Genomic DNA, 23,061 nt, shown 5'->3' with positions numbered 1-23,061 from the left:
AAGAAGTAGTCTCAAAACAACAAGCCAGACAGTCCTCTATTCTCTAGGGAACAGAAATACCAGTTCATTAGCTGCGTATGCACCCCAGGATGCATTTCTCCTGAGTATTGTCAATCACTTTTTGCTCCTCGTTAGAAAATTCGAAGAATATCCTTTGTTCATAATTCCAGTTACCTGCCACCTGCCCATTCCTACATACAGAGTAATATTCAGTCCACAAATAGACTCCCTAACTATTACAGCAAGATTCCCTCACTGAATAAAATAACTTGCCACAAAAATTCACTCAGTATGAAAATCCTTAGAATATGACAGAAAATATTACCCCTTTTTTTAATATTTGCTTTACGTTGCACCAACACAGATAGGTCTTATGGTGATGATGGGACAGGAAAGGCCTAGGAATAGGAAGGTAGCGGCCATGACCTTAATTAAGGTACAGCTCCAGCATTTGCCAAGTGTGAAAATGGGAAACTACAGAAGACCATGTTCAGGGCTGTCAACAGTGGGGTTCGAACCCACTATCTCCCGGATGCGAGCTCACAGTTGCGCTCTCCTAACCGCATGGCCAACTCGCCTGGTAAAATGTTACTTTATTGCGCGTCAAGCAGAAATGACCAATATCTTAAATTTGTTCAATTATGACTTTTCAAGCAAAAATATGACATGTCATTAAAATCTGCCCCTTACTCATGACATATCAAAGATTTTCAGTGACATAAGAGAGGGAAGGGGCCAGGTTTGGAAAGGTAGTGACTTTACAGCCCCCAGCATTTGCTTGATGTGAAAATGAGTAACGACAGAAAACCATTTCAAGGCTGCCAATGGTGGAATTCAAACCCACCATTACCCAAATAAGCTCACAGCTACTTGAACCAAACTGCGCGGTCAACTCACTTGGTGAAACATTAAATATAGCAAAAAAATCTCATATAGCTGACAGAAGGTTGATATATTATGGTTGGTTTAATGACAAACTCCCACAGATTAAATGAAAGATTGTTAGAAATAGTTTTGAGTGGAATAAATTTAATAGATCTAAGCTGAAATATTTTGGATTCTTTCAGAGCTTGAACCTGAGTCTGGATGGGTGTTATGACATTAGAATTGTCATTGTACTAAAGATGTAAATTTCAAATTCAGTATTTAGCTTTCACAACTGCATTGTACTTGAAATAGATTTTCAGCTTCTTAGTTCATGCCTAAGAGATGTTAAGTACCAGATACTGATGGGAGCTGAATGTGTAACCTTTGGTTTTTGTGTCAGATGCTCTACTACTGCACCATGGTGGCCTAGGTCATTCTTTATCTGTTGACAGAGATCTGAGCTATAAAGATCTGTCACTACAGCCAAGTCCGGCTCCATGGCTAAATGGTTAGCATGCTGGCCTTTGGTCACAGGGGTCCCGGGTTCGATTCCCGGCAGGGTCAGGAATTTTAACCATAATTGGTTAATTCCGCTGGCCCGGGGGCTGGGTGTATGTGTCGTCTTCATCATAATTTCATCCTCATCACGATGCGCAGGTCACTTACGGGAGTCAAATCAAAAGACCTGCTACCTGGCGAGCCAAAGTCCTTGGATACATCCCGGAACTAAAAGCCGTACGCCATTTCATTACTACAGCCAACACAACTGTAAATTATGTTGTAAAAGCTAAATATCAACTGGGATGGCCCACAGTGGGCAACTAGCTCACATACACTGACTGACAGAGCAAATGCAACACCAAGGAGGAGTGGTTCGAAAGGGATGAAAGTTGGGGAAAAAACAGAGACGGCACGGGCGAATAATTGATGTTTATTTCAAACCGATATGCAGGTTACACAATGCACATGGCATTGACTCTGTAGGATGTAGGACCACCGCGAGCGGCGATGCACGCAGAAACACGTCGAGGTACAGAGTCAATAAGAGTGCGGATGGTGTCCTGAGGGATGGTTCTCCATTCTCTGTCAACCATTTGCCACAGTTGGTCGTCCGTACGAGGCTGGGGCAGAGTTTGCAAACGGCGTCCAATGAGATCCCACACGTGTTTGATTGGTGAGAGATCCGGAGAGTACGCTGGCCACGGAAGCATCTGTACACCTCGTAGAGCCTGTTGGGAGATGCGAGCAGTGTGTGGGCGGGCATTATCCTGCTGAAACAGAGCATTGGGCAGCCCCTGAAGGTACGGGAGTGCCACCGGCCGCAGCACATGCTGCACGTAGCGGTGGGCATTTAACGTGCCTTGAATACGCACTAGAGGTGATGTGGAATCATACGCAATAGCGCCCCAAACCATGATGCCGCATTGTCAAGCGGTGGGGCGCTCCACAGTTATTGCCGGATTTGACCTTTCTCCACGCCGACGCCACACTCGTCTGAGGTGACTATCACTGACAGAACAGAAGCGTGACTCATCGGAGAACACGACGTTCCGCCATTCCCTCATCCAAGTCGCTCTAGCCCGGCACCATCCCAGGCGTGCACGTCTATGCTGTGGAGTCAATGGTAGTCTTCTGAGCGGACGCCGGGAGTGCAGGCCTCCTTCAACCAATCGACGGGAAATTGTTCTGGTCGATATTGGAACAGCCAGGGTGTCTTGCACATGCTGAAGAATGGCGGTTGACGTGGCGTGCGGGGCTGCCACCGCTTGGCGGCGGATGCGCCGATCCTCGCGTGCTGACGTTACTCGGGCTGCGCCTGGACCCTTCGCACGTGCCACATGTCCCTGCGCCAACCATCTTCGCCACAGGCGCTGCACCGTGGACACATCCCTATGGGTATCGGCTGCGATTTGACGAAGCGACCAACCTGCCCTTCTCAGCCCGATCACCATACCCCTCGTAAAGTCGTCTGTCTGCTGGAAATGCCTCCGTTGACGGCGGCCTGGCATTCTTAGCTATACACGTGTCCTGTGGCACACGACAACACGTTCTACAATGACTGTCGGCTGAGAAATCACGGTACGAAGTGGGCCATTCGCCAACGCCGTGTCCCATTTATCGTTCGCTACGTGCGCAGTACAGCGGCGCATTTCACATCATGAGCATTCCTCAGTGACGTCAGTCTACCCTACAATTGGCATAAAGTTCTGACCACTCCTTCTTGGTGTTGCATTTGCTCTGTCAGTCAGTGTATAATTCAGTTTTCAAAATTCAAGCATATTTCTTCCTTCCCGATCTCAAAAAATTATTTTCTGTGCATCCTGCTTGTGGAGCATTATGCTTGTATGATCTCTATGCTTTTGTCTTTCACCCTAATTTTGGCCTTGATCATCCGTTGTGAAATCTGCACGACAGTTAAAAAATAGAATTGTTCAATAAAATGATGTATTAAACCTCCAATTGTCCCATTTACATACAATAATTTGATTAAAGAAAAACTATAACAGATAAAATTGTTGTATAAAGAGAACAGAATATCTTCAAAAACAAATCAGTACAAAGGAGGTAGGTTTAATACTTCTGTAAGCAAACAAGTTTTTATTGATGAAAATAATGATGTGAATAAAGAAACTAAACAAAAGTTAATTAATATTCACATCATTCTACTAATTCCCATAAGAATTAAGACTTGTTACTCTATCTGATGATACTGGCAAATAATATGTATCAGATAATGTATATAGTTTTTACTTTTATTGTTATTAGGTATTAGTCTACTTCAGCACAGTGTAATGGAAAGGTATCCACACCTGTGTATATAGTAAACAGTTGTTAGGATCTACAATATGCAGATCTGTAGGGTTTATGGGTTAGTAGACAAAGCTTTAGGTAAATCACCTGTCTTTGGGCCAGTCATTTAAACACTGCACTTGCTTTCACAAACTGTCACTTTAGCTTCTCTTATTTAGTAAGCACAGAGACAGATTCAGCTCAGGCTATTCAGAGATAAACGTCTTTTCTTTTCCCTTAACAAAATGTAAGTTGATCATGTTTGGAGATAGGACAATCAAATACAGTATTTTACAATGCTAATGGAGATGTTGCATTTTACCCTCAACTGTATGTAATGTTTAAAGAAGAAAAGCTTGGTGCATGTAATCAGTTATGTGTGAAAACTAGTGAAAAAATGAAATATCCCCTTTTCACTTTTGGTGTGTTTCTATATTAAATTTCCTTTTACTGACAAATCTACCTGCTTGCTTATATAATTTCCAGGAATGAACTTTTACAAATATACTATAAAGAATGGAAGTGTATTTTTGCATGGGACTTACTATTTTTACTGCAGGCAGCATCTCCATTTGCTCTAAATAAATATACAGTCATTTCTCATTAATATAAGCTAACACAATTGGAAGAAAACAATCATCCTTGAAATTTGCAACCCTTGTGAACTCTGCCTCAGAAACTTAACTCCAATTCCAACAAAGTTTAGTTTTATGGAAGTAGTAGCTGTGAAATGTTTAGAACCGCTTTATTAATTCTTGAACAATGAAAATTAGACCCTCCCAGAAGTAATCCTGCAAAAGGTTTTCATGGGGAAAGTAGTTGTGGAACATTCAGAAGCATTTCATTGTTTTAAAAAATTAGTCTGAGCCTTACCCAAAAGCTATTCTGTTGATGGTTTTCTTCATAAAAGGAAACTTGAGAAACATGAAATCACAGACTCAAAACAATTCTTTTATGGAAAGGATAGAGTTCAAGACCAACCAATGAAAAAAAAAAAAAAAGACCCAGCACTCAGTACGATTATAAATAGAATCTACTCTCATAATTATTATTCCGTTCATATGAAATTTGACTAGAATTTAAAACTTGTAGGTACATGGTTTTCTTTCTATTACACATCCATATCAAAGCCAAAGGGTTATGTATGATTGGTGCTCTGTATTTTACAAATATGATGTGATGATGTTTTTTTCAAAAATTGTTTCATAACATTGTAAATATTTGGTACGGTAAATAATTAATAGATTACAAGGAACCTTTCAGTAATTAATTCAGTATATCATCTGACTGGTGGGGGTGGTACCCAGGTCCTGAACTACTTCTCTGAACCAATGTTTCAGAGGCACTGATCAGATCATCCTTTATTGTAGTAGCCTATAGGGTAGTAGATTTCAGAGTCATAAGAAGATCATGCATTTTACCTGGTTGGTCATTCGATTACTTTTTTTTTTTTTTTTTTTTTTTGCTAGTTGCTTTACGTTGCACCGACACAGATAGGTCTTACGGCGACGATGGGACAGGTAAGGGCTAGGAGTGCGAAGGAAGCGGCCGTGGCCTTAATTAAGGTACAGCCCCAGCATTTGCCTGGTGAGAAAATGGGAAACCACGAAAAACCATTTTCAGGGCTGCCGACAGTGGGGTTCAAACCTACTATCTCCCGAATACTGGATACTGGCCGCACTTAAGTGACTGCAGCTATCGAGCTCGGTCATTCGATTACTATGACGAATGTAAAGTGTAATCCCAAATGAAAGTACATAAACAAGGAAATCAGATAACCTTAATTCTGCTATGGTTTGTAAACATACAGTGTTGTCCTTCCTGGAAGAGATCAGTATACTTTTTCATGTCTTGTAGGCGAGAAACATGTCTTTCATAATAAAAGCACTGAGAAGTAGTTTGGGGAGGATAAATGCAAGAGTGCTTCACACACTGTGTACTTCATTATATTATTTAGCTATGTTACAGGAATGAATTCCAATTTCAGAAACAAATACCTACAACGGAAATGACTGTATCTAAATTTAGTTACAAACTTAAATGAAATTTAATTTCAGAATAGCTTGATGCTTATCTTCTCTTGTGCCGGCGTAGAACAGTGACACTGCATTAACAGTTAGTTGACCTTAGGCAAATGATCTGCCTAACCCACAAAATAGCTCAGAGAATGTGCTTTGAACTAGAATAGAGACACATGTTATCATGGAGTTATGTAGCTGTTTGAAAGTATGTACCTCAATTTCTTGAGATAGATTCTCTACTATATTAATCTTATTACTAATTTCATATGTACATTCGAAAAGCTAAAATTTAACTTGTAGTTCATAAAAGTTTTAAATTAACTTATTTAACTCAGTTTCACAGGTGAAAGCTATCAGATTCATGTTATCTTCAAGAATATTTTACTAATTTATTGTAATTTCTTTTTCAGTTTGATGAATATCATGATTTGCCGCAGGACGGCTCTGATTTCAATGACGACGATGAAGATGATGATGATGAACCGCCAAATATGACAACAAGTTCACGATCAAAAAAGAAATTCGCTATGGAAGTGATGGACTAAATGAAAATGAGAACTTATTTTGTAGTATTTTAAGAGAAAATAAAGTTGAAAAGTGAAAAAAAAATGTGCATTTCATCTGATAGTATATTGAGAAGTTTTAGATTCAGACATTTTGAGTGAGATGAAATATTTCATGATGCAATGTTCTCCGCACATCCAACAAATATTTAAATTTGAAGCAAAGGAGTTAGAGATGCTACTGGATCTGTATTGTTACCATAGATGATTTTTGAAAAAAGGAAGCCATGAATTAGTTCCTTGCTAATAGATTGACAAATATGTGATACCAACTTGTATATAGAATAATTCATAGTTTCTGTAATTGTTGATAAGGTAAGGAAATTAATTATTAAGTTTTAATCTTAATGAATATTAATTTTAGACAAATCTGGTCTGGTTTATTACTTCAAAAGATAATTTTACTGACATCTCATCAACCTTGTTATTTGTGAAGAAAACTGATATGAGAATTCTGTTCTTGAAGGATACAAACGAAGTAGGTAACATTATTTATGAATGAAGGAGTTTCTCAGACTTATGAATTAATGCTAAATGTTTTTCAGGAGTTATTCAAAATGATTTTAACAATCTTAAAAAACAAATAATGTTCATATAGTTCAGTGTGATATTTCTTTCCTTATATTATTCCCCTCAACAGCTAAACAAATTTGCAACAGAAGGTATAAAGAATTAAATAAAACTTCTTTTTTAGTATCCAATTAGAGGATAGTTTGATGTGATATGTGGACAAATTTTAGGTGTATTCTTTATTGATGTTAGGAACATAGAAAGAAGCTTATTTAGTGCGTAAGTTATTTTGAGTGGATTAACCAAAATTACCTGTTAAGATATACTTGATCCAATAGTAATAACATTCAGAATTATAAAGACCTATTCAGTATTACGCAGGTTCATTACGTTAGCTTAGCTATCTTAAGAGCTTTAATTAAAGATTAGGTTTTTAAAATTTAATTAATCTCATTTGTGCCTTTATTATGTATTTTGACATTAAGTATTAGACTAGTTTTTTTAAAATAAAGTTTTGTCTGTTAATATTTTTATTATTTTTAAAATTTTAAAGTGTTCAGTTTTATTCTAAATACATAGTTCTGAGTATTTATTGCCAACTTAAAATTTTTCCATGAGTTAACTATTATTAATTTCATTACTCAACAGTTTGAGAAACTCTTAATATGTTTAATTTAAATAAGCAAGTATAAGCTAATGTACACAAAAAGATGAATGTGTTATGCCAGCAAAATGACTATGATATATTTGACTTAGTGTACACTGTCACAATGCAAATAACTGGTGATGTTCAGGTTTTCTTACTTCTGTGCCTGCAAATATACTATTAAAAGTTTGGTACATTGCCTTAAGCAAAAAGCATTGTCTGTCTGCATTGATATTTGATCAGGAATCAAGCAAGATATGAAACTATTAGTGAGAAAAATTGAGGATCTTAATTTTGGTGGCCTTGATAGTAAATAGAAGAGTAATTGCATAACTCTATGGAACTTCCATCTCTTAAATATATGGTGAATCTGGATGGGGTAGCATTCCATTTTTATTGAACCATTTCCATCTCTCATTTCATTTGAAACTTAATTCTAGATGATGAACATTCCAAAAGAAAAAAGAGAAAAAATCCATGCCACATTTTTATTCCATACACTCTGAAAAATCAAATTACACGGGAGCCAATTCCATAAATATTTATAATTTCAGATGCATGTACAAATTGTAATTTTTGTCCAATGTTGTGGGAGACAAACACATATCTGTTTTATCAAGTTGTAGACCTAGTTACGTGGTTCTCATTTGACAACAATTCTTTTATCCAAAATTCATCCATTGAGGGAACTGTATTCAGCTTTCCCATTATTTTTGTAGAATTTTTAAGATGGGAGATAACATGATACGACATTTTTTGAGATAATCTCATTGTATGTTGATTCTTGTTAAAATTGAAGACTTGCTTGCTTTTATTTCCATCACTTGGGTATTTTATTTGCTTCTAAGTATATCAGACACACATAAAAATATAAACCCAACCCTCATTTCTCGATGATATTTCAATGATTATTGATTATTTTTTCCTTCAGTAAATATCTTTTCCTATTATTTAATTTCATACTTTTTCTGAATGTTAACTGACTTTGGATTTAGATGAAAGGTTTCTCCTAATAAAATATATCAGTCTTTCACTTTTCCCCAAGAAGCAAGTATTTGTCCCATTGTAAGCCTTCAGCTATGATGTATTTTACATTTTTGGTCCTACACACCTGGAGATTTCTAAAAATGTCTTTCCTAATATCCTTCCAAGCTCTTTCCCCAGTAACTGCCATGTAAACTTCTTTCCAGTTGTTTCTAAAATTCTTTCCACATTATTGTGTGCAATGATGTATTAGCCAGTTATGTCCTTTTTTTTTTTCTTCCTGGACAATTTATGGTCGTCCAAACATATGAAATGAGTAATTTTGTATATGCCTTTAATTCTCTATGCTCATGTCTGTAATGCTATCTCCACACTTTCATGCAAGATGCCTATATGAGACATTTGGCAAGCATTGCTAATACGAGTGATATTGTCCACACTCCTGCCAATATTCACTCACAAGATACTCAGTCGTTACTATGACTTCTAAGATGATGAATGTCGAAAGCTGTTAATTATTATTACTATTATCTGGCAACATATTACACAAAAAAAAAAAAAAAAGTAGCAGTCTTCTTTCTCAAATGTCCCTTGAACGTTGCCATCCGTGGATACTATTTTTTTTAAATCTGCCACAAAAATATCTTAAATTTGACAGATGTGAACCATGCATCTTTTACTTTCTTCTGGTCTTATGTTCATTGTGTTTTGAACCTCATATAACATTGATAATATTCCCCCAAAAAATAACTATTATTCTTATTAACCAAATTAAAAGAAAGTAATAGTTGCAGTATGAAAAGTGTTTCTACTGCAGTTCAAACACTACACTGGTATGGTTGAGAGTGTTGATGGGATGCTTGCATTTGCTGTTTGTTTCCTTTGATTCTTGCACCAAATGCAGACTGGGCAGAGCACTGACAAGGCAAGACGAAGACACCATCCGCACTCTCACACTTGGGCTGTCTTGAGTCAGCTTGGCAAGAATGTGGATCTAACTTAATATCAAGAGAATTATACTAATTACTTGATATTTCCATCCGGTCATAACCATTCAACGCGTTTTCCTTTTGCCAGTAGGCTCCAGAACACCAAGCAAGTTGGCCAAGTGGTTTGGGCCATGTAGCTGTGAGCCTGCATTCGGGAGATGGTGGGTTCAAACCCCACAGTTGGCAACCCTGAAGATGGTTTTCCATGGTTTCCCATTTTCACAACAAGCACATGCTGAGGCTGTAACTCAATTATGACCATGGTCATTTCCTACCCAATCCTTGCCCTTTCCTGTCCTTTCTTTTTGCCACAAGACCTGTTTGCATCAGTGCGATGTAAAACAAATAGGAAAAAAAAATCAAACTTCAACTTTCGTTGTTACATTCCCATTTCATAAATCTTTTAACTTTGAAATACATCCCGTTGTTTTTAACTTTTAATTGTGTAACATAACCTCTTACACCTTACGTGAGTATTTGGAATATGCTGCTACATACTGACAATTGTGGAATTGTTGCAGCTCATGAATAAGTCACCTTTAACCAAATGTATGCCCATTTAATCATTTCATCTACAGTAACTCAACAGGCAGGGTTTATTTTTGCATGTGTAAAATCTTAACACTTTTGAAGAAAGGAGGAGGAATTCAATAGTAACAAAGACTTTTACAAAACAATGTTGCAAATAATATTTTTAATACAACACTACACACACAACTATATATAAATAATCTGAAATCTTCAATAGAATGACTGCTCTAAAATAACATGACTGTTGATTATACTAATAATTGATTTTAGAAGCCATAAGAGCCAATTTTACAGTGATGACAGCCTGTATCTTTTTCAGTTACTGTAACATACATTGTTCATTACCTACATCCTCTCCAGACTGGTTCCACTATATATTTAATAATGGATACATTTTTATTATTAACTTATTCACATGATCATTCTTCCAGTAACCTTGGTTTTAGATTCTTTAACTCCATCGCTGTTTCACCGTACTGGGTTTCCCTACATATAGAATAAATGAATAATGAAATCATTGACCTATATTCAGAAATTTAATAATGTTCCCAATTGATGAGTGGTTTCTATTAGTTTATGATTTCCCATTCATTCTATCAAGGTTCTTGTTTCTCAAATAAAAATGAGAATATTTTAGTTTCTTTCATAGTTGCCAAAATTTTATTAAGTCTGGAAGTTTTTGTTCATTATGACCAACTTTACAGTGGGTGATCTGCTGTACATGGCTTATGAAATAATAAAGAAACATTTATTAGTTGAAATGTAAATTTTACTTTTACTGCTGTTAAATATTACAAAACAAAGCTAAGGTCATGATTTGATTGAAATACATCAGTTTGTGTAAAGTTGCCTAGTAATATATCAGTTTTATTAACTAAACCAGTTATTCCACTCCATATAATTATTTTCTGGGAATAAAAGTGTTTGTAGTTATAGAATTCCTTGCAATTATAAAACCTTAATCTAAATTTTCTAGCCTAAATGCAGACCTTTATCCAGTTATTTTTGCAGGAACAGTACCAATTAATTTTCATTCCAATGGCATTCATACAGTGAGAATAAAATTGAATTAACTTCTGTGGAAATTTTTTGTACACAACAAAAACATGTAGGATGTTCAATGATGCAAAGTGAAATATTTCAGAAAAATTAATTTTGTAAATACCTATGTCTTAATTATGTTATTTGAATGAGTCCTATTTTGGTTACCTTTAAGTCTGCTTATTTATCTAGAGCCTAAATATGAGAGAAAGATAAGTTACTTTTAATTTGTTCATAATTTTAATAATAGCAGTAATGACTTTTAATATGTAGCAGGAAGAATCATATGTACTGCAGTAGCCAAGTTCATTCATTTTGGTAGCATAGTATTTGTAGTACAAAAGTAACCTCTTTGTAATCTTGTGAAGAAGGCAGATTATTTGTAATACAGTAACAAAATTAAATGCATTATTGTAGAGAAAAGAGGCACACTGCATAATATTGTTGTTGTTATTATTATTATGGAAGGTATGCTGGTCATTTGAAGTGATATTTGCTCACTCTGTGGCATTAGGTATGCATATGACCAGCAAACAGTATATATATATATATATATATACACCATAATTTATTTATGAGGTAATCTTGAATGTTATCAATTTTCTAAAATCAACAAACAATAATAATTATTGTTTTGTAAATTTATCAGCTGTGTTTGTGTGTATGTATGTGTGAAAAGTGTATTTTATATTTGTAAATAATTTGTTTTTTATATAAACGTAGTTCACTTTTATGTAGTGATCTCTTTATGGAAATATGGTGATGTCTGAATAGAAGGTAATTGTCTAAAGAGTGTTATGATGATCTGAAGATGAAATACATAAATTTTTCTGGAAAAGAAGCAAATTTATTTTGCCACAGTTATTTGCTGTGATAATAATTCATGGCATTTGAAAACTATCAAATACTCCCAAATACTCTTTCCTGGTTAGTTTTAAAGAGTGATTATTTGATGAAGTTTTCTAAAACTTCTTGAGTTGGCAGTTGTTATACAGATTTCAAAACTATTATAACAATGGCTGCTATTGATTTTAATTTCAAATATTAGTCTGTGTTCAGCTAACATTATAAAGCATCATATTTGCCATTCATTGTCAGCAGAATTTACAAAATTATAGTCTGTTGTATTATACAGATACAAATAATTATTAGCAACTCTCAAATCCTCCATACATATAATGCAGCATAAAAATTTCAAATTATAAGAACTAAGTTTAATAACATTTTTAATTGTCTTTGGTAAGTTTTTATGTAATGGTTATCATTTTAGTAGCTTCATTGCAAAACCCTTTTTTAAGGCCTTAAATTACTGTAGAGATATTTCTCCTGCTAGATGACTCTGCTGAGTTCATACCAGAGCAGTTTTCTGGCTTATCAAGTATTGATCTAACAATGTAAGTGCAATCAAGAGTAATATTTTAGTACTGTCAATCCTGTATAATATTTTATTAACAGGTGGAAACCACTTGCTAATGTTGGCACTAAACTTTGCTACCCCCTTTCCAAAGATGTTCAATCTTTTTCAACAAACAATCCCTCTATATTCAAACATCATTATCTGTGCTGGAAATGTAACGTATTACACCAGACATTACCTTCAAATAAGAGAAATGTGAGAGTTGCTAAAAATGTGTTTTCATCTATAGTTTTGTTATTTTGAAACTGTATAGATTAATTCCTGTTTTGCACAAGGTGTCAATCAGGCTGACAGTGGCTCCACAAAATAATACTTGGAACAAATGAAGAGATAGACTTTATTCTAGAATTAATCTCCATACTCATATCTAGCTAGACTGTTTGGAAAGTGAAAAACAGGAATTTTAGCATTTTATATGTAATTTTATTGTCATTCATTTTCTCTCCTTTCATGGCTTGTATCATTTACATTTTGTAAAATATGGCCAGATATAAGGAATTCCTGTTACTGCACAGAATCCTTCATTTCAGATTGCACCTATTAAAAAAAAAAAAGGTGACAGTTCTAGAGATGTGTTTTGACTTATACTGTGTTTATGCTTGGTGGATTCAATTGATTTATGTAGAAAAGCTGCTGGTCAGTTCAGTGCAGCACAATAATTATTCTTGCTCAAGAAGTAAATAAATAATAATTAAGCTTTAGATAAACTTCAAATGCTACATGAACCATCCTTGGTCTCAGTACTCAAATATGTTCTCTGCAGATGGAAAAAAATAAAAATAAAAATTATTGTTTCAAATGACTAAAAAATTGACACACGAATGGTTAGTACGGTCATTTTGTTTTATCTGTAATAATAGTAACCTCTCTATATTTTTGCTTCATTTTGGAAGAAGGTTAAATATCATCTGTAATTTGTAAATACTGTGCTGTCCAGCTATTTACAACCAGGTGCTATCCTAAAATTTTAGAGCTATCAAAAAGGTAACTTAAAAACTGATTGCAACCAGGAATATCAATTTTGTAGTATGTTCTTTTTCATTGGTTTTAACATTCATAATGCTGCCTGCAACATGTTCAGAACTGATAAAATGATATATTAAAAAAGACATTATTTGATGTCCATTAGATACTAAAGCAGTCTGAGGAGGAATTAAAAATAATGCGGGTGCATACAAGACAAGCTAAGATAATTAGTCTTGATCATCCACATTTCTAACTGCTGTCTAAAAGCTATTCATAATTCTTTGTACTTTTGTTGAAGAAGTCATGGTGAATAATTTCCTTGTGTTATTTTTATAATATGTAGGAATCTTACTAGTATACCTTTGAAGTACCCTTTCTCCTGAAAAGTGTTTTCTATTCTGAAAATATTACTCAATTACCAGTATCAGAAACAATAAATAAACATCTCAAGTTTTAATTCATCTTGACTGCTGCAAGTTATCTCTGCATAGAACTATATTCAGATGGTTTCATTTACAATGGCTGACAAACTTTAGTAGCTCTGCATACCTATAATTGGGCACAAATAGAACTATGGAGGATGGCAGACTTGCTGTGGTGATGGTAGGTGATAAAGAAAAGACTATGTAGTTTAAGCATGGAATTGAATATTGTGAAATTTATTACTGTACTATACTAATGATCTGATCTACTTGCAACAAGTGGATTACATTCATAATGACAAAGTGTTAGTTATCTTTTGCTATCACTGTGATATGTTTAACATGCCTTGCAAGAAAGAAAACTTTTTATAACACATTTTAAATGTATTACAGTTAATGATTATTGGGGATACTGTAGCTTTGTTATTGTACTTTGTAGTAAAGACTGAACAGTTAATTGCAGTCAAAGACATTACTTTTCTATATCTATTTTATCAGATAATTCTAACACTATGAACTGCTCAGAAATGTCCAGTGCTCAAATATCATGAGTAATCTATGGAAAGAAAGAAAAAAATCAGTCACAAATTGACATTAGCAGCTTCACGTTAGGACATGCAGTAAGTTTTTCTTCAACTTTACTTAAATCTTCACAATTTTTATAATTTATGACCTTTGCTAGTCTAAATTTTATTAAGCTGAGTTGTGTCAATAACTTACTCCAAGTAATTTGTGTTCTGTCTTTGTACTTATTTCTGCTACTTGAATCTTCCATCCATAAATTTTATTTGAAACAGTCCAGGATGATTTTAACAGGCAAAGAGTGGATGGAACTCCCTGACCAATCCTAAATATAAAACAGTTGATATTTTGAAATTGTGGAGAAGCTGCAAAACAGATAAATACCTAAATAAGAAAACCATAAATGTAAATTCTTTATTTACATGCAGTTGCACATTTTCATTTAAAGTAATTTCATGTTTTTAACAGCTTGTTTCCATATTAGTGAGATTTATAAAAAGTTAAAGTGATAACTTTTTGCATTGTTTACTCACAGTAGTTTACAATATCTTCCTTACAATGTTAAATTGAAGAATGAACAGTGTTTTCTCATATATTAATTCTGATTGTAACCATCTCTTCCACAAAGAAAATTTCTGTATCTTTAAACTGTGCTAAAGATATGTCATTTAAAAAGGTTTAATAAGCAAATTAGGCAGTTGAAGAGAGTAAAATTGCAAGGTACTGGTACTGTACTTTAAAGTACTGAATCCTAAGATCCCCCAAGTTTACTCTGTGACGTTTATCCTTGGTTTCTGTAGTAAAAGAAGTTTTACTTTAATATAGACTCTGTTAGCCTAGGGCCTCTCAAACGCCCAAAATCTTGTGCGTGCAAACCGAGGTACAGAGGTTCTGTGCACAGTGCATCGGTCTGATTCTGCTCAGTTTGGACCAGCTATTTGTCTCGGGGTGACTCTGCTAATCTCGGCTAAGTTAGGTTCAACTGCTCACGTGGTGGAGCGCTGCAGAGCAAGCAAGGAAGGGGGAGACAGGTTGAGCGAGCGAGACAGGCATAGGGAAAGAGAGAGGCAACGCTATTGCTCAGAATCGAGGAGTGGGGCTCTGCACTCTGGTCAACCTAGCCAAGTCGTGTTTTGCACCTTGCGCCGTGCAATGCACCGGTGCATGTACCCTGAGAGGCCCTGGCCTAAGTCCACATTATTATTATTCCTTTATAAATCATATTCAAATTACAAAGACACATACAAATATATTTTTCCATGACAATGATTGCAGTGTTATTGGATGAGGGAGATGGATTTTTATTCTTAAAATTAATATTAGAAATATGCTGATAAAGTATTACTGTTCATGAAAACAGTATTAAAAAATGAATGAAGAGAATACATTAAGAGGAGGGCATGATAGCTGAGTGACGGTCACTGGCTTCCCACCAAGGTGGTCGTGATGTGAATCCCAGCTAATTCACACAGAATTTTTGAAATCACATCCTTATAGTTTGGAGTCCTCTTAAAACTGGTGATGGTTGCAATATCAACAATCGCCTAAATCTACAAGTTGCTTGCTTTATAATATGTCAAAATTTACAGGTGAGGGATCTAAGTGTGGGTTAAATATATCATAATCTAATCATATGTCTTGCCCATAAACTTAAATTTTAGTTGAATATCTTTGCTGGCAATCTTTTGAATGTTATACCTATTTGACACTAAATCTTTCATTTAATTCTTTAAATTAGTATTGCAATTTTTAATGTTTAAAATGTAACTCAAAACTTAATATTCAAAGTACCCATAATCCAATGGCTAGATGGGAAAACTGCATTCTTGAATAGGGATACTGAAACAACTGAACCGTTTTGATAGAAGAACAAAAATTAGTATCCTGCAGATTTATTTCTCTCTTACTTCATTCATTTTAAAAAATTAAAGAAAACAACATTCCAAATATATTTTGAGATGTAGGTAATATGCATTATCTATCAACTGCTAAATAGTAGTATATAATTAGAAATACAGCAAGTTTGTTTAAAGAAACTGATATAAAAACCCAGTGATAACATTTACAGTATTTAAGATTGGCAGATTTGATTCTGTTATGAAGAAATCAGGAATTCACCAATATAGAATCAGTCACATGGCAATATCACTTTCTCTTCTGAGACACTAAGGGCAGCCTAAAACTGGTACAGAGGAATGTATTTATCCAATTTCCAATCTGCATTGTCTTAAGCTATTCATCACACTCTAGCATAATGAAAGGAGGAGCAGTAAAGTGTGAGGCGATGCTGTATACTGACTAGTGCTCAAAAGGGAATTATCGGGCAACTGTAGTTGAATCAGAATGATTGGCAGCAAAGCAGGAAAGACTTACCAAAGTGGGGATCTAGTGTTTAAACCTGTGTTCTTTCATCCATATAAAATAAGTTTAATATATAAAAGCAGGCAGTTCTTGCACAAGAGTTGATAACGTCAATATAAGCCCTTTTAAATTACAACATGCCTTATGACCAAAATTACACTATAGAGGCATAATTATTATTCAGTTGGCAGCACTGCTTTCCAAGCTTCTTTACTTCTCTGTCTTCTAAAATGTCATATATTATTTATGTAATATTTTTAAAATGTTTTCTATATGAAAGTTACAGGTAACTTGCAAGAGTAACATTAAGTATGATACAATAACAGTTTTAATAATCACTGGAAATTCAAAGTTTTCTATACTGGTACCTACTTCATCAGCAAGCAGCACCCCAAAAATTATTGACTGTGATATTCAATATTTATATGTTAATTGTATGAAGACAATCTAAATGCCATGTTGGATGCAGTTAATTAAAATATTCTGTCTTCCTAGATTCACTAACCATGCACTGCACTCCAGTTCAGTTCATTCTACCGTGCCATTGCTAATTGTTAAAACATTCATTTTTAAGTCAATTATATGGTTGTTTGGTAGGGCTCTCTTTTTACAATAATCTACATTGCAATTTTGCAATAGAACCCTAGTCAGTGCTACTGTCAATAGTTGCCAATGTTCTTTTTTTTTAATATATTTTTTAAAATATCTGCCTTCTCTATGTGTATAAAATGTTTCTTTAGAATGAACATTAGTATTATTACCTATATAGTATTCACAAGAAGCGCATCTAAAACTGAGTTGAGACTATTGAAGGACGAGTAAATAGACAAATCTATTTAATGTAAATAAAGTAGAACAAATATTGTACGATACTTCGTTGAAGAAATAAATATTATAAATATATGCACTTTTTTAATTTCCTAGTTAACCCTAGAACACCAGCCCATCGTAAATTTTACGACGGTAGGTAGCAGAACTGTATAGTTTATTGCCTTCCGCGCATGCGTGGGTGCCGCTTTTTTGTGTAGCTGTTTTTTCGAGCAGTTATTTACTGTGGCATGTGCGATTGTTGATATCTTTGCTCATTCTTGTAATAATTGGGTGGGTGTTGTCATATTGATGAACGGTTAGTGATAGTGTGAATTTATAAGTATAATGTTTCTTCATGCCTTTTTTACCTTTATATTTTATTTATTTATTTTCTCGGTACTTTTGGCTTCTTTGCGATGTAAATAACCCACATTCATAATTTTAAGGGTTTATTTGAATATATTATGTTATAAAATTCATTTCTTATAAAACGTGTTTATTTAATATTTTTTGTGCATCAAGTTTTCTATATTTAATAAATAATCACATAAAATTATTTAATATCTACGTATTTTGATTCATGTTAAGTTTAAGACACTATAGGAACTCTAAATAACCAAAATCTTGCCAAATATAAGCTGTTACGTAGAAAATATAACAATTATAAATTGGAGTAGTCAAATTTACGAAGGGTTAGTAATAATGTGCGGCGAAATAGGGTTAGTGTTCTAGGGTTAAATTGAATGCCATATCATAGCAACAGGCAAGGAGATTATAAGTTTCCCATGTACACATTGGGGCCTGCATGGGCTGAACAGCTCGTACGCACAACTGAACGGCAATAGGATTCCATGCTTTACCTTCAGTACTAGAGTCGCTGGTTAATAATATTACAAACAAAGAATTGCCTAAAATGACATACTCGCCTATGTCATACCAGGAGATAATGGAACCTCTTTCGTTCAGTTTCCAAACATTTTTGGCATCGACTAATGAAATTATTCATCTCTCAGTGAAACTGAATTTGGATTTGTCTTGTACAATTTATCTCTTAAACTCCAAGTGACTGACCACTTAAGTGCTGCACTTCCCAGCGGACAGAAGTAATTCAGGTGTGAGCATTACGAAAGTGTGGTGGTCTCTTTAAAAGTTCACTATTACTACCCAATAGCTTGGATAATTTTAAAATGTTTATGTTTACATTAAATTTTCAAAAGAATGTAGTTTCCAATTGGTTTGTATTATTTTATGGCTTACATTAATTGAGGAAAGGCCTGTTACATTTTAGACAGAATTGTAGTGACCCCCTTTTTTTTTTTTTTTTTTTTTGCAATGGTTGTTTCAGGAAACAATGAAAACTAGTGTTACTCTTGCCTCAGCAACAACGTGGAGAAAAGTTGGAGGTGAGATCTCCAAGATTAATTTAATGCAAACATCAGGTTAATTGGATGATCAGTTTATGAGAAAGCAACCATGTACTGTAATTTGAGGTATTTTTTAGCATCGGCCACTTGATCTCTTATATGCGTGAACATTCATTTCCACTGTTATGTGTCAGATTTCGCCTTGCTTCATAGAGATAAACATCACCTAACCTTAGTAATTCAGTTTGGTGTGATTCAGCTCGAAGCACACTCCATTCCTCTTCAAGTGTTCAATCCGTAGAGTGGTTTGTGCAGCTCTCCACTCTGCTTTATTTTCCGCCCTCCTCTTGGAGTTCAGTACGGCTTCCACATTTAATGTCTCCCATTATCTACTGAATATAATGAATACAAGGTCTTTCTCAGTATCTCTTCCCTTCAGTCATTCCTTCTAATATGAGTTTAAGCAAGCCGTCATGTCTTAGTATACAGGGTGTTTCTATATTCCCATTACAGACTTTGAGGGCTTGCAGTGGGGACCAAGATGGTTAAGTTTAGCATAGGAACTTGTGTCCAGAAATGTGCCATCTTCCAGCTATCTTAAAAAAAAATACCTCAGTACACTTTCAAATTTCCTGCATTTTCGGCGCCACTGACGAGTACGTAGATCATTGAATGATCGCGTGATGTCCCATACCCCTTCAGGTTTGTTGACATTCCATGCCATTCAGTTGAGTGTGTGATCTGCACGGAGATGTGTTGTACTTGCTGTTGTGCTTGTGATCTTTGTTCATACTACAGTACAGCAGTAATTCTTTACTACATACACAGCAGTAAGCTGTACATACAGTACCGTACTTACAGTAGATCATTAGTAGTGTGTTGACCATGGCGTACACGTTTGCAGAATACACCGACATGTTGATATTGTACGGCGAAGCTCGGTGCAGTGGGAGAGCTGCTTGTCAGTTGTATGGGGTGCGTTTTCCACACCGCTGGACACCTTCACATACCCTCTTTGATAAGCTAGCCTTGGAGACTGATAGGTTCACCGCCAACAGAGATGACTGTGGTGCTCCACGGCGGCACCGCACACCTGAGTTTGAAGAGGCTGCACTCCACTCTGTGGAAGATTACAATACTATGAGTACCAGAAACTGAATGTGGATCACACAACTGTCTGGCATGTTCTGCATGAGCAGCAGCTACACCCGTAGCACCCCCAGAGGGTACAGGCAATGCAGCCACAGAATTTTATGTCAAGAGCCCATTTCTGAAGGCGGTTTCTTGCACTGTTGTGTGGATGATCCCCACTTCCCTCGGCAGATCCTTTTCACTGATGAAGCAAAGTTTACCAGAGAAGGTGTTTTCAATTTACACAACAGTCATGTGCGGACTGCTGAAAACCCGCATGCTGCGCGCCCCATGGGTTTCAGCAGCAGTAGATACGGTGTGAACATTTAGGCAGGGTTCCTGAATGGATGTGTAATTAGGTCATACTTTTTTCCACGAAATCTCATGGGTACCACGTACTTGGTATTCCTTGAAGATGTACTGCACGAGTTCTTAGATGATGTGCTACTGCATGTGCGTCAAAACATGGTTTCAGCACGATTGCGTGCCACCTAATTTTTCACTTGTGGTCCAAGATCAACTGCACCAAAGATTTGGGCAACAGTGGATAGATCGTGGTGGCCCAATTGCTTAGCCTGCATGTTCACCTGAGTTGACACCACTAGACTACTATCTGTGCGGTCACATGAAAACTTTGATTTACGTGACCCCTGTGGAATCCGAGGAAGACCTACTGGTGCAGGTTATGGCTGTAGCAGATGTTGGAGGACCAGGGATTGGTGATAGCGTGTACGAAAACATGGAACGGAGGTACCGTGTCCGTGTTGACATCTGTGGTCGTCACATCGAGCCCCACTATAATTGGACCCACACGACAAGTAGCAGGAGTCAGACAGTGCCGAAAATGCAGGAGCTGTGAACGTGTGCTGTGGTGGCTTTTTGTAGGCAGACTGTACTTTTCTGGGAACAAGTTTCTATGATAAACTTTACTGTCTTGGTCCCCACTGCAAACCCTCAAAGTTTGTCATGGGAATTTAGAAACACCCTGCATACCCTATTAATTCCATCCTAGTTTTATGCTCCTCCAAGTAGCATTTTTTTCCCTACCTTCTTATACACTTCTTCATTTGTTATCCTATCTCTGCAACTGATCTTGAACATTCTTCTGTAGCACCACTTTTTTGAATGTGGTTAATTTCTTATTTTCCTATTGTCCAGGTTTCACACCCAATAGGGTAACACTCCACATGTATGTAACACAACTGATGATGCTGTTTGTGGTAAAGAGGCTTTTACTTTTACTAAATGCAGCTTTTGCTTGACTGAACCTATTTCTTATTTCCTTATTACTTCTACCATCTTTTGTAATCTTGCTTCCCAGGTACGTAAATTCTCTCATGTCATCTAAAGTTTTCCCGTTCATTGCGAGTCGTCTTCTCTGGCATATCAAAGCCAGAAGAAGAGTAATAAAGAACTGTTGTGGTAGTCGATAAGTTAAGCTTGAAACTTCCTCCATTCTGGGCCAAGAAGCCAGAAATATAGTTTGTACCAGCTGAAGCTCAGTTTATGATCTTGGGAATCACGTTGAGGTCACCAAATTGTAGGGAACTAGATTACTACAGCACTTATAATTTATTTTATACTTCAATATTTTACACTCAAAAGCTACTATCTATCATTATGTAGTTCCTAACAACAAACAGTCCCCAAAGACATCAAACATTCCATTGCCATTTCTTATCTCCAAGGAGAACCTAAGACAACTCAGTATCAAGGAGTACATAAGCATGTAGTCCCCATAATTTGTTCCATATTTTCTAGCATGTATTCAAGATCTTTTTCACTCTCTGCAACTATTGCGATGTCATCCGCGTATCGCATCATATCTATTGTGTTTCCATTTACCTTTACTCCCACATTCACTTTTTCCCTTATCCTGTTCAGTGAATCTTGAATGTAAGCATTAAAAATTATGGACGACAAAGCACATCACTGCATCACCCCTTTTCTTACTGCCATTTCCTCTTGTTCATTTCTGATTTTAATTACTGTAATTCCATTTTTATACATGTTCCCGGTAAGTCTCCTTTCTTTATACCAGATTCCTATGTTTCTGAGAACTTGAAATATTTTTGCACATTTGAAAATATCAAATGCTTTTTCTATGTCCACAAAAGCCAAGGAAGACTTTGTTCATTTCTAACATCCTTTCTAGTATTAGCTTCAATGCCAACTTGCTTCTTGTTTTCCTTTTCTAAAACCAAATTGGTCTTCAGTTATAAATTCTTCTCCCTGCCTTTCTATACATTGTAGTACGACATTGGTTACAATCTTGGAGGCATGTGTTATCAAACGTACTGTGCTATACTCCTCACACTTCTTAGCTTCTTTCTTTGGTGTTTGAACTATTACATTTTTCTCGAAGTCAAAAAGTTGTTCTCCTTTCTCATAGATGACCATTACTAATTTAAGTTTCTTTCATACGTGGTCCACTTCTCTTTAAGAGGTCTATTATCAGGTTATCAATACCTGGTGCCTTATTATATTTCTGCTTTTTAAATCATCATCATCATCATTATTTTACAGTTCCAGTTTCCCAGGTACTGTTGGTAAGCCTCTTCCATTCTGTCTTATTGAGATATGTTCTGTTGTTAATGATGGCCTCCAGTGTCCTTCCCCAATCTGCGATATCCATCTTTACAATGTCCATCCAGTGGGTTCTTGGTCTTCCCACCATCCATTTCCCTGCCACATGTCTCTCCAAGTTAACATATACTGTCCTTGTTAGCTCCATCCTCATTACATACTTAAACCACCTCAGTTTGGATATGCTGACCAGATCTAACAATGATGTAACAATCCCAGCTTCCTTCCAAACAACAACATTCCTCAGCTTGTCCTGTTTGTTTTTTTGAATTTTTGACCTAAGGAACTTCATCTCGGATGCCTGCTACCTTGATGAGTCTTTCTTAGTGAGAGTACAGGTTTCAATACCATAGGTTAGGATTGGTATGAAGTACTGATTGAACACCATCAGGTTTGATTTTGTTGGTACTTTGGGATCCCAGCAGAGTGTTCGTACTTGCTGGTATAAGTGAGAGCTCTTCTGCACTCTTTTTGCCACCTCTTTTGTGGCTAGTGTATCTCTAGATATTACACTGCCGAGGTATGAAAAACTCTCCACAC

At 35.8% G+C, this 23,061-nt stretch overlaps 1 protein-coding gene across 1 annotated transcript in view; it reads left to right on the top strand.

Annotated features, from left to right (window-relative positions):
* LOC136876317 (sodium- and chloride-dependent transporter XTRP3) overlaps window positions 1–17,533 on the top strand; it is a 385,847-nt gene extending 368,314 nt beyond the window's left edge. The window contains exon 11 of the mRNA XM_067150163.2: window positions 6,089–17,533. Coding sequence (XP_067006264.1) covers window positions 6,089–6,223 — 135 coding nt within the window. The 3' untranslated portion in view covers window positions 6,224–17,533. The remainder of the gene's footprint in view (window positions 1–6,088) is intronic.
* The last annotated feature ends 5,528 nt before the right edge of the window (window positions 17,534–23,061 follow it).

The sequence above is a fragment of the Anabrus simplex genome, chromosome 6 (assembly GCF_040414725.1).
Source record: "Anabrus simplex isolate iqAnaSimp1 chromosome 6, ASM4041472v1, whole genome shotgun sequence".
NCBI lineage: Eukaryota > Metazoa > Arthropoda > Insecta > Orthoptera > Tettigoniidae > Anabrus > Anabrus simplex.
This window is presented reverse-complemented; position numbering and strand designations above follow the sequence as displayed.